General features: G+C 34.7%; 1 protein-coding gene across 1 annotated transcript in view; it reads left to right on the forward strand.

The window, feature by feature from the left end:
• Nucleotides 1-12,577, forward strand: part of LOC147762760 (uncharacterized) — a 33,635-nt gene extending 21,058 nt beyond the window's left edge. Inside the window, exons 3-6 of the mRNA XM_087007701.1 lie at nt 5,505-5,639; nt 7,069-7,203; nt 7,443-7,577; nt 12,477-12,577. Of these exons, the coding sequence (XP_086863827.1) occupies nt 5,505-5,639; nt 7,069-7,203; nt 7,443-7,577; nt 12,477-12,577 (506 nt within the window). The remainder of the gene's footprint in view (nt 1-5,504; nt 5,640-7,068; nt 7,204-7,442; nt 7,578-12,476) is intronic.
• The last annotated feature ends 1,105 nt before the right edge of the window (nt 12,578-13,682 follow it).

Below are 13,682 nucleotides of genomic sequence, written 5' to 3' on the forward strand. Positions count from 1 at the left end.
GTCAAAAATGGAAATAAACTCATATCATTACAATTTGTCAGATGCATTCATCCACTATGTTCAGAATCTTAGAATGGAGGAAGTTGGACATTTAACACTGTTCTATTGATACTTTTCCCATCTCATCAATTTTCTTCATTGGTCATATAAAAATGGCAGTAAACTGTTTATTTTGTTTTATGTTAAAAAAGTGTTAAAAATGGAAATAAACCCATTTCAGAACAGTGCTGTCTTGTTTACATTTTGGCATTTTCAATATGTGACTTTGAAGTTCCATGGGCCTGAAGACTTTTGCTAGTTACATTTTCTGAATAACCATGATACTAATATTTTATAATTAAAAATTGATGGTCATTATGCTGTAAAACATTATGTAATATTGCATCAAAATTTGAAGAAACCCCTATTTTGGGCACTGCTCCCATGATGACCATTTAAGGAAATTCATGTCACTTACTGTTCTCAAACTTACAGGAAAGAAACATGGGACTAAAATACAGCTTCAGTAGGCAATGCAGTCTGTTTGGTAAATTTTTCTGGCAATTAAACAGTTTTTTGTGAAAATTTAATTTTTCACATATTGGCATTTCCAAGGTGTGACTTCGAACCTCCACGGGCTTGAAGACCCATGCTAGTCACATTTTGTGAAAATCCATGACACTTATATTTTATTATTAAAAATCGATGATTATTATGCTGTTAAGCATTATGTAATGTTGCATCAAAATAGAAGAAAACACAACTTTTGGTGCTGCTGCCTTGATGACCATTATGGGAAAACGTGTTACTTATGACTGTCAAACTTTCAAAAAAAGAAACACAGGACTAAAATGCAGCCTGAGTTAGAAAAGCAGTCTAATTGGCTTCTTTTTCTGGAAATTATACATTTTAGTGTAATATTCATTATCTTTTTGGCATATTCATTGTGGGACTCGGAGCTCCCATGGACATGAAGCCAAATGATAATCCTATTTTCTACATGTCCATCCTATTTATAGTCAATAAACAAAAATTGGTGATAATTATTCTCTAATTTATTATGTAATGTTACATCAAAATTGACAACAATCTTTTTGCACTGCTACTGCAAACATTATGAAAAGAAAACTGTGCTACTTATTATGATTTTAAACTTACAAGTACGATTTTTAGGATTGGCCTTCAGCTCATGAGAAAACCAGATCTATTGGATTATCATGTTTATTGTATTTATGCATTTTTTGTGAAATTTTCATTTTTCTCATTCTGGCACTTTCTAAGTATAAACTTGAACTCTGATGGGCCTGGAGCCTTATGCTTTTACTTTCGTCTGTGTTACCTGTTGTGCATAAGTTGATGTTGACTGTGCAGTTAACCATTATGTATTATTGCATCAGGATTGGTAGTCTCCTATTTTGGGCATTATAGTTTTGTGCTTTCTTAAGGTGTGACTTATGGGCCTGTAGACCTTTGAGTGGGTCAGTCTGTAAATTACCCTTGGGTATCAGTAGATCAATTTCAGAGTTATAAAGTCATTTGCTTTAATAGGCCATTAAATGAGATTACGTAAAGCACACTTATTGATATTTCCCTGTAAACTCCCAAAGGTAAAGCCCTCTGCTAGATTAATAATAAGGAAGCAGTGATAATTATGCAGGTAAATTTTGTTTAATATTGCAAATAAGTTATATATATATATAGAAGATTAAAAGTTTGAATAGCATCTTCATTGGAATTATATTTACCTCAAGCTCTGCCAAGGGGGTTATATTTTCACCCCTGTTTGTCTGTCATCCACATAACACAAAAAGTTATGGACCGATTTTGCAGAAATTTTCAGGAACTGTCGGAAGTGGGCCAAAGAGGACAATGATTAATTTTTGGTGGTGGTCCGGATCAATAATCAATCAATTATCAATAATAATCAACAATTGCTGCCTTGGCAGAGGTCTGCACTCTCAAAGTGCTTTTCTAGTTTTGTTGTTTTCCTTTATAATTTTTTCTCAAACACTTGCATTTGTGACTTTTAACTCTCTTCTGCCTGGGGCTCTGCATATTTTCTGTATTTCTACAAAAGCAGTTGTATTGTTTTTTATGTCTTTAAACATTATGTAATATTATTTTATGCACTGTCATCATTTTTCAAATATTGAGACTTTCATCATGTGAATTTGAACTCTCATGGTCCTGAAACTGTAATCTTATTGAAGGGGTGGATTGAGACCATCTTCTGGGTCTTCCGGAAGACAGTCAGGTTATTTAGTTTATATTGACTGGTATCTATTTTTTCTGTTGGAAGACCATCAAAATGGAGGATGGATCAACATAGATACTTTGTAATACTGTCAGAAAATATCTCTGGGTCTGCTCCTGTTATTGACCATGTTACCTGTTGTGCAAAATTAAAATTCAGTGTTGACTGACAGTGCTATTATAAGCATTATTTATTATTGCATCAAAATTGACAAAATGACCTTTTTTGCATCTTTATTTTCTGTTTTTTGTCTGTACATTTGACAGCTTTGCTGCCTTGTTTGTAATAATCTCTTAGGAGATTATAACAGAGTATATCCATCTGTGGAGGTCTCATGGTGCAATGTCAAGCTCAGATATCAGAATAATAGTTATAACTGCCATTTTTGTGGTAAAACAGAATATGTTATATTTCTATGAGTTTTTTACAATGTCTTATTGTGGAATATACAAATGTAGATCTCATACAAAGAGTTATTATCCCTTTAAGTGTTGGTTGTGCTGTTATAAGTATTATTTAATATTGTATCAAAATTGAGAAAATGACCTATTTTCTGCATCTTTTTAAGGTGTGACTCATGGGCCTGAAGACCTTTACTGGTCACATTTGTAATTTCCCCTTGGGAATAAGTTAAAAGCTATAAAGTCAATTAAGATTCAAGAGGCCATTAAATGAGATAACGTAAAACATACTTGCTGATACTGTAAATTCCCATAGGTCAAGTTCTCTGCAAGATAACCGTCCATAATAAGGAAGCAGTGATATTTATGCAGGTAAATATTGTTTAATATTGCAAATAAGTTTTCAAAAAAAATTATTTTGTGTAATGCTAACATTAATGCTATTGATGAATAACAGAGCCTTATCTATCCTCAAACTCAGTGGGGTTATTCATATCATGTTAATACAGCAAGATTGAAAGTTTGAATAGCAGCTTTATTGGAATATTTTTTTCAAACATTGGCATTTTCAAGATGTGACATTTAACTCCCATCCATTTGAACCTCTGCGCATCTTCTGTATTACCACATAAGCAGTTCTATTGGTATTTATGTCTTTAAACATTATGTGAATTTGAACTCTCGTGGTCCTGAAACTGTAATCTTATTTCAGGGGCGGATTGAGACCATCTTCTGGGTCTTCTGGAAGACGGTCAGATTTTAATGTTTATATTGACGGGTATCTATTTTTTCTCTTGGAAGACCATAAAAAATGGAGGATGGATCAACAAAGATAATGTGGAATACTGTCAGAAAATATATCTCCTGTTCGCTCCTGTTATTGACCATGTTATCTGTTGTTCATGATTAAAATTCAGTGTTGATTGACAGCATTATTTATTATTGCATCAAAATTGACAAAATGACCTTTTTTGCATCTTTATTTTCTGTTTCTTGTCAGTACATTTGACAGCTGTGCTGCCTTGTTATTAATGTTAAATTTTACTATTCTGAACACGCTTTCCTTTTTCACCAAAAAAAATTATGAAATACAATTTTTTTCCGTTAATACGTTGCTTAAAACATTTGTTAATATAATTCTATTACGCTTCTATCATTAAACTCATACAATACGTTGTGCCAATGTTGGAGAATGGTTAGTAAGCATCAAATTAAGTTGGGCTTGTGATTAAAATTAACTGGTAACTTTCAATAGGCCAAATTCATTTCAAGCCAGGGGCATGTTTATCTTAACTGTCAGCTTGATATAAACAGTTCGCCTACAGCTTGCTCAATCAGGTCAAATAACTATACATAGCACAGTATTAAGCGGGCAACCGTTGAGCTGTTTCAAAAATCTAAGCCAGAAGCTATGTCAGGAATGTTCTTAGGAAGCTTAGAGGCAAGAAATCTGAAAACATTGATTTCTGGATTGAAGAAGGACACATTTTTTTGGAAAATTAGAAAGACAAATGAAGAGATAAAGAGACAGGATACGAAGTGAGCATGTAAGTCTTTTAATTTTGTATATTCCTACAATTTACTGATGCACCAGGATCCATAGAGCCTTGGAAAGTGTTAATCTTTCACCCAGCACTTTGAATTCTGTTTGTGGTTGTGATCTTATAGGATCCTATAGGACTTTTTCGTTAGGGGAGGGACTGCCCTTGCAGTCCCCCTGGCAGCGCGTTCCAAAAATGCAAATTAAGACTGCCAAGGGGACTCTTGGAACGTACCAAAGGGGTAAATAAGCATATATTTAAAGGGTTTATGTAATGAATTGCTTAGGCATATAGTTTAGGAGAGATCAAACTAACACTTCAATATTTTTATTAGTTGAAACGTAACACTGATGTTTTCAATGTTACTTTGTTATCAACACATCTTTGAAGGAAATATTATGCTCTGTTTAAAGCATAATTAAAGGACAAACAAGTATGGTATTGTTTTATTTTTTATTATTTTTTTGGTTAAAATCTCTTTAGAGATTATAACATAGTATAGCCATCAGTGTAGGTCGCGTGGTCTGAAGACAAGCTCAGACATCAGAATAATAGCTATTACTGCTGTTTTTGCTGTAAAATAGAATACATTATATTTCTATGAGTTATTCACAATGTTTTTATTGTGAAATATAGACCTCGTACGAAGAGTTATTTTCCCTTTAAGAATGATCAAACTAACAGTTCAATATTTATATTGCATGAAACATTACATTGATTTATTCAATGTTATTTTGTTATCAACATATATTTTTGAAGGAAAACATTATGCTCTGTTAATAAAGCATAAGTAAAGGACAAACATATGTATGTACTCAAAATTTGGCTGGTGACATTGCTTTTACTGCAAGTAACATAAATGGTGTGAATATGACATAACCTTAAATAATGTCAAGTAATAAAAATTATGTAATGTTTTAGACCAGGAATATGCAAATATCTAAATTAAAAAGGCATAATGTAATGAAAACTTTCATAATTCTACCATATAATGCGCAAAACGCAATCTGCAATTCCATGGTTCATGTCCGATTTACGTAAAGTTGCTTAAAGAAAACTCAAGGACACATAATGACCTGTTTAATGGTTTATTTGTTGATGCTTGGTAACTACCTGATCTACAATAGGTAACCATTTTCTGAACCCTCCAAGCAATACATCTGCCATGAAAAAGCAAACTTGTTTCTACATACTGGTATCAGAAGACTTCCTGTTTGATAACATACTTATATAATTCAAGTAATTAAGTGATATTATGTTAAAGCAAGTCAAATCATGATTAAAATGAAGCAATATTATCAATTTGCATTTTCAAAATCTTATTTACAGAGAGGTGTGGGGCAAATGCCGCATGTATTAATGCAGGAAGTTGTAAAAGAGGGCCTAGTGACCAATGCAATGAAGATCTTGGATACAAATGTGTTTGCAATCATGGATATGGAGGGGACGGAGTTAATTGTATCAGTAAGTTTTATAAATTCCTCACATTACTGAGAGGATCAGAAATTAGCTACTTAGGCTCTACAGGTTTATATCAGAAATATTACTTGTCAATGAGGCACGGTTCTCAGACCTTTATTTATCTATCCCCTCTTGTTTCCCCATATAAATCTCTCTTTATATACAAATATCTTTATCTTCAAGCAAAATAAATACATTTATGTGTACTAGATGAGGTATTGACTTGGTATCAAGGTGGATCATATTAATTTACCTGTACTGATATACATATACGAGAATAGAGGTGTACCACACTGGGTACCAAATGACTCCTAGATATACGTTGATAACAAAACTTATTAGATAGCACACCATTTCTAAATAAATGAAAAGAGGATATCATCCTTAATAAATGTCTTCTCATTTAATTGATCTTGAGTAACTGTTTGTCACGTGAATCAATACAAACTGACGTCCATTTCTTAAACCTGTCAACTGACTGGATTAGTGCATGTATGTCTATACACCTGGAAGAGACATTTGACTTACTCAGCTACTGGTATTTTATCTTAAAAAATATTATATATATATATATATATATATATATATATATATATATATATATATATATATATATATATATATATATATATATATATATATATAAGATATCCACGTCATAACATCCTAATATTGAAAATGTACAGAAATTAAATTGAATAGAAAACTGCAATAAATTGATAAATTTTATAGCTCCTAAGCCCATGAAAGGGTTGGGAAACAGAAAATTTGTTTAAAGCATAAAATTAAAAGTATGACAGCACTAACAACAGCCCCGATATTTGGCACTGTTTAATCCAAACTCTGACGCCAGTTAAGTAAGTTTTAGCTGCTTAAGGATATTGTTACCTTTTGCAAGAAACCTTGCCATTGTTTAATGAAAATCTGTAATTAGGGGCTCATAACACCCAAATGAAACCATTAAAACAAAAATGATGGCTACAGTCTGATGACCTTGGCACATTTTTTGTGATAAAATCTTAAGGGAGGAAGTTACGCCTCATACCAGTTTCTTTCTCACCTCAAAATAGAAAGGTGTTAAACTGATAGTAAAAGTTGAATTACCTATGCTTATACATTGCAGCAAAAAATATAAATGCTGATATTTTATATTTTCAAGGGGATTTTTATTGTTTTGAACCGCACAAAGATAGATGCCTTATTGAACAATTAGATGCAAGAAAAAACTCATTTTTCGGTATCTGGATAATAATTAAGGGTGACCATACCCTTAAAAGTTCACATAAGCAAACTTGTTTTCAGAACCGGGATCAGATGACTTCCTCTTTAATAAAAATGATAACATTATATTGTGTAAGCAAGATATATGATGATGCTGATGTATAGTGAATGATGTCAATTTACTATTTTTCTTTTTTGAATTTATTTCCAGAGAAGTGTGGGGCAAATGCCATGTGTGTTCATTTAAGAACGTCTCAAATATTGCCTCCTGACCAGTGCTTTGAAGCTATGGGCCGCAAATGTGTTTGCAATCAAGGTTATGAAGGGGACGGATTTACTTGCAACAGTGAGTTCTACGAATTCTTCAGATAATTGAATGGGTCAGAAATATGTGATTTTAAATAATCAAAGCTTAATCAACTTCATATTTTATCAATTTATTCAATTTTAGGTAATGCATGTATTGTGACAAATGATCCATGGTATAAAATTAACATTTTGATTAAATTGCTGTTGTGTTTTATAAAGCATGAAGGTTTGATCCTGCAATATTATCAATTTGCATTTTCAAAATCTTATTTACAGGGAGCTGTGGGGCAAATGCCACATGTATTAATGCAGGCAGTTGTGAAAGAGGGCCTAGTGACCACTGCAATGAAGATCTTGGATTCAAATGTATTTGCAATCATGGATATGGAGTGGACGGAGTTAATTATATCAGTAAGTTTTATAAATTCCTCACATTACTACATGTAATAGGGTCAGAAATTAGCTACCCAGGCTCTACAAGTTTATATCTGAAATATTACTTGTCAGTGAGACATGGTTCTCAGACCTTTATTTATCTATCCCCTCTTGTTTCCCCATATAAATCTCTATTTCTATACAAATATCTTTATCTTCAAGCAAAATAAATACATTTATGTGTACTAGATGAGGTATTGACTTGATAGCAAGGTGGATCATATTAATTTACTTGTACTGATATACATACAGGGTTACTACTTAATATGGAGTATCATTTTTTGGCGAGTAAATTTTCTATAAAATATTTATTTTCTCTCTAACTATTTTAAATCCAAAACTGAGTTGTCACTCCCTGTGTAGGCAAGTGTGTTACCTAATTACTACACAACTCTTGAAACAATTGATGCATGCAGTTGCATGTTCTGTGGTCAGAAATGTGAGGGGTGGTCTTTTCGGCAATTTCTGCCCTCGTATAAAAACGCATGGGTTTGGTTAATATTTGGGCTGTTTTTAGAGAAGCAACAAAGGGATCACTCTGAAACTTGACAGGTACCTTAGAGAAAATATGGTTCGACAGCTAAGCAACGCAGTTTACTATGGGATTCTTGCTGTCAGAGAAAATGGCCAGAAACGGACAGCCATTGTCAGGCAATTCAGCGTTTATCAGGAATCGCTAGTAAAGTCCTCCAAAGAAATGTTACAATAGGGGCACCTACTCCAATACCTCGACCAGGATGTCTGCGTATCACACCAAGAAGACAGGTTCACCTTCTCCTTGGAGTGCGCTGTGCTGGTCGTACAAAGACAACCAGTGTCCTCAAAAAAGAGTGGCAGAATGTCATTCAAACGCCCGTTCCAAGGTCCATCGTGAACAGGAGATTACTGCAAGCCGGTTATTTTGCACATAGACCAGTAGGGAAACCACTGTTAACAGCAGGTCATATACAGCGACGTCTGCAATGGGCTGGAGACCACGTGCGTTTGCAGCCAAAACACTGGAATCACGTCATTTTCAGTGATGATGCCAGATATGGATTTTTTAGGGTTGATGGTCGGGTCCGTGTTTGCCGACGTGTACTAGAGGCATAAAATGATGATTGTGTACTGCCTAGGGTGCAAGCAGGGGGTGGTAACATCTCTGTTTGGGGAGCATTTCATGCCGGTGCCCAAAACCAGTTGTTTTTTTCTTGGAGGCAACCTCAACCAGGATTCCTACAGAGACAGTCTACAGCAAACAATGCTTTCCTTTGTAAGAGTCATCTTCAGGAATAACTTTGTGTACCATGACGACTATGCACCCCCACATCGAGCTCGCAGAATCACTGTTTTTCTTCAAAACCAATGGGTTCAGCAACTGCCCTGGCCTGCAAACTCCCCAGATATGAACCCAATTGAAAATCTGTGGGCGGAAGTAACTAACAGAATTAATAGCTATGGTCATCGGCCGGTAAATAGTGATGAACAGCGACAGGCAAATATCACTACGTGGAATGATATCCCCATCCAAATTCTGAAAAACTTATCACAGGGTATGCCATGTAAGATGAGGGCGCTGCAAGCGGCTGCTGGAGGTCATACTGTTGATGACTTTTCATGATTTACTGTAATAAGTTCTTTACCTGTGTAACATATCCTTGCCCGGAGGCTACAATTTTCATTAATATCTTAGCTTTAAGTTAATACTGACATCAAACTGTTGATATGGTTTTCTGGGGGTGTTCCTTTATTTTGAATGACATCTTATGTCAGATTTGATATTATTGACCCAAATACCTCACAACAGAAGACTGGATATTTTTATCACTCAACGACATACTTTTTTGGTGAATCAAGTCGAGAAAATTTTAAATAGCACTCAAACACGATGATAAAAAATATTGCATATTAAGTAGTTACCCTGTATACAGCATTGGTCAAAAAGGTTGTCCCACCCCCATTCCCATGTACTTTGATTTACAAATGAGCACCTCACAGCTGTAAATTGTTAGAAATAGTCCTTTTTATTACAGATACCATGTCCTACGTGATTAATGGTTAAAAAGAATACAAAATAGTGGTGAAAATATGCACATTTTATACCATTTAGTAAAAATTATAAGAGGTGCCCCCTCAAATCCACTGTTTCACTGTGACTTCTAGAGATGTAAAGAAATGTCTATTAAATTGAAAAGATGCCATCAAATGTCACCAAATTCAAACACAATTAGCATTAGGGTGTGCTCAATAAAGGTCACGTGCCTAACAGCGTGTGCATCTACCGCGTACTGCAATTATCTCCTGTAGATGGCGCGACAAGCCTTCCACATGGGTAACAATTCTATTATGGGGGATATTGTCCCATTCATCCTAAAGAGCTTGGCGGGATCTGTCCAGACTATTTGGGAATCACTTAATAATAATAATAATTTATTTTTCTATGGCGCATTCCATTAAAAATCTCAATGCGCCTTACAACATTCACTTAAAAGAGCTAAATAACACAATACTATTATAAGAACACATTACAGTTTTAAAGGACTAAAAGCTAATTTAAAGAACCAATTATTTCATATTCTAAAATGATAAGAAACTAAAGTGACAACATTTAAAATTAATCATAAAATTACAGTACACCTTATTAAAAACTAAAATTAATTATATGATAGTTACTGATAGGCGATTCTAAAAATATGAGTCTTCAAAAGCTTTTTAAAAGTATCTATGTCACCTGCTGCTCGTATTTCAGAAGGTAAGGTGTTCCAAACTTTGGGTGCATATATCATAAATGCTCTTTCACCGTAAAATTTACCAGCTTTTTTCTCTAAGACACTGTGTTCTAAAAGTAAATGACTAAAAGTTGAAGACCTGGTAACTCTTCCATGCTGCTGTTGCTTCATAAGTTCTGAGATATAAAGTGGTTTATTCTCAGTGACTGCTTTAAAAATGACACATACAATTTTAAATAAAATACTCTCTCTTACTGGAAGCCAGTGAAGTTCCATCAAAACAGGTGTTATATGCTCTCGGCTGTTCCATCCCATTTTAGTTACCAGCCTAGCTGCAGAATTTTGAATTAATTGAAGTTTGTTCAGATGATTTTTGCCTAAACCATATAAGAGACTGTTGCAATAATCAAGCTTAGAAGTAATGAAAGCATGGACTAGTTTTTCAGTTGAAGTTTTGTCCAGTAAGTCACGTATCTTACTAATTCGCCAAAGTGAGTATGATGCCGATTTGCAAATTTCAGAGATCCGTCTATCCATAGTTGCATACTGATCAAAGGTGACACCTAAATCTTTCACATAGCTAGATGGATTGATGTTGACACCACCGATACAAATATCAGATTTCATTGCATTTCCACTGTCTGACCTAGACCTTGATGTAAACCATATTAGTTCAGTTTTTCCATCATTTAGTGCTAGCATGTTTGTTTTCATCCAATTCCGAATCTCAACTAGACAAGTTTCTATTGAGGTGATAGCCATGGAGAGATTACTTTCACTTGTGACATGAATTTGAGTGTCATCAGCAGAAATGACAGTGTTGAGACCACGTTTAACTATAATGTCTTCTATTGGTAGCATATACAATGAGAAGAGCAATGGACCTAGCACAGACCCCTGAGGGACACCATACTCTAAAATAGTGGGCTCTGATAGCAACGACTCAATTGACACCTTTTGTGTTCCATCTTTTAGATATGAGGTTAACCAATTAAGTGCTAGATCATTTACTCCAAATCAGTACTGTAGTTTGTGCAGAAGTATGGTGTGGTCAATGGTGTCGAATGCAGCAGACAGATCTAAAAGGACTAAAATAACATCTTTTTGTTTGTCTAAGGAAAGCATGATGTCATTATGAACCCTTAGGAGAGCTGTTTCTGTGCTATGTCCTTCTCTATAAGCTGATTGAAACTTGCCATATAGACTGTTATGAGCTAGATAGTTATTCAGTTGTATACATGCCATTTTCTCAAGAAACTTCCCTAAGAAGGGCAATTTTGATATTGGTCGATAATTTTTAAACACTTGTTTGCACAGGCCTTGTTTTTTTAACAAGGGTCTAACAATTGCTGTTTTGCAGTTGGATGGGAAGATGCCTGTTGTAAAAGAGAGATTCACTATCTTTAAAATAACTGGGGCCAGAACAGTAATGCACTCTTTGATAATATGTGTTGGCACAGGATCTAAGGCAGAAGATTTAGAATTCATGCTTTTCATTAATGCTAAAACATCTTCTTCTGATACAGGTGAAAACTCAGTCAATACTGCATGAGTACAGGTAACTGGGGTTTCTGAGATTTCTACAGAAGAATAAGAAATGAGACCATTTGGAATGCTCTTGATCTTATCTGTAAAGTAGTGCACATTCCAATTAATGCCACAGGTGCTCAGTAGGATTAATATCAGGGCTCAAAGATGGTTGTCTCATCCTCAGAGCCATTTGATTCTGCAACAAATCGCTTGCCAGACGAGAGCTGTGAGCAAGTGCGTTGTCACAATGAAGACAGTAGCATCCCTGAAGCCACTTCTTGCAAATGGAGTGCGATTTCTGTTGAGAATGTTACAGTAAAATGCCGCTGTTACATTTTGTTCCAAAAGGAACAATGTACTAATACCATGGGCTTGGAATGTTCTCCAAATGCGGACTGACTTAACACCTCAGGCAATATTATCCTACACACACCCTTCCAAGAGGCATTTTTTAACATGTCTAGGGGCCCTCATTTGACCATCGATGGGATACAAGAAATAATTTGATTCTGCATCAAAACCGACTTCCTTCCAGTGATGGATGGCCAGGTTCAGGTGCCTGTGGGATCACTGAACGTAGCATTCTCAGCTGATATCTCATTCCATCTTTAAGTACTGACTTTGGGGTGTACTCCAGGCTTTATCATGACTGCACATTTGCTCACACCTCTCGCCTGGCAAGTGTTTGTTGAAGAAGCACAATGCTCTAAGGATGGAACCACCATATTTGAGCCCTGATATTAAACTTACTAATCAACTGTGACATGAATTGGAGTGTGCAATGCAAAGGAGAACCAAACCCATAAAAACGTGGACCAACTCCCCCAACTTGTTTTAGATGAATGGGACAATATCCCACATAACAGAATTGTTACCTGTGTTGAAGGCTTGTCGCGCCGTCTACAGGAGATAATTGCAGTACACAGTAGACGCACATGCTGTTAGGCACGTGACCTTTAACAAGCACACCCTAATACTAATGGTGTCTGTATTTGGTGACATTTAATGGCATCTTTTCAATTTTTAAATCTATTAAAATAGACATTTCTTTACATCTCTAGAAGTCACAGTGAAACAGTGGATTTGAGGGGGTACCTTTTATAAATTTTACTAAATGGTATAAAATGCGTATATTTTTACTATTTTGTATCTTTTTAACCATTAATCATGTAGGACACGGTATCTGTAATAAAAAGCGCTATTTCTAACAATTTTCGGCTGTAAGGTCATCATTTGTAAATAAAAGTACATGGAAATGGGGGTGGGACAACCTTTTTTACCAATGCTGTATGTGTATAGAGGTGTACCAGAATGGGTACCAAATGACTCCTAGATATACGTTGATAACAAAACTTATTAGATAGCACACCATTTTTTAATGAATAAAAAGAATATATCATCCTTAATAAATGTCTTCTCATTTAATTGATCTTGAGTAACTGTATGTCACATGAATCATTACAAATTGACATCCATTTCTTAAACCTGTCAACTGATTGCATAAGTGCATGTATGTCTATACACCCTGAACAGACATTTGACTTACTCAGCTGCTGGTATTTTAATTCTTAAAAAATAGTATATATATATATATATATATATATATATATATATATATATATATATATATTCATAAGACATACACTTCATAACATCCTAATATTGAAAACGTACAGAAATTAAATTGAATAGAAGAGTGTAATAAATTGATAAATTTTATAGTTCCTAAGCCCATGAAAGAGTAAGGAAGCAGAAAATTTGTTTAAAGCATAAAATTAAAAGAATGACAGCACTATCAACAGCCCCAATATTTGGCACTGTTTACTCCAAACTCTGACGCCAG

This window comes from Lingula anatina, chromosome 3 (assembly GCF_051362555.1).
Source record: "Lingula anatina isolate TDL-2025a chromosome 3, LinAna3.0, whole genome shotgun sequence".
Classification (NCBI taxonomy): domain Eukaryota; kingdom Metazoa; phylum Brachiopoda; class Lingulata; order Lingulida; family Lingulidae; genus Lingula; species Lingula anatina.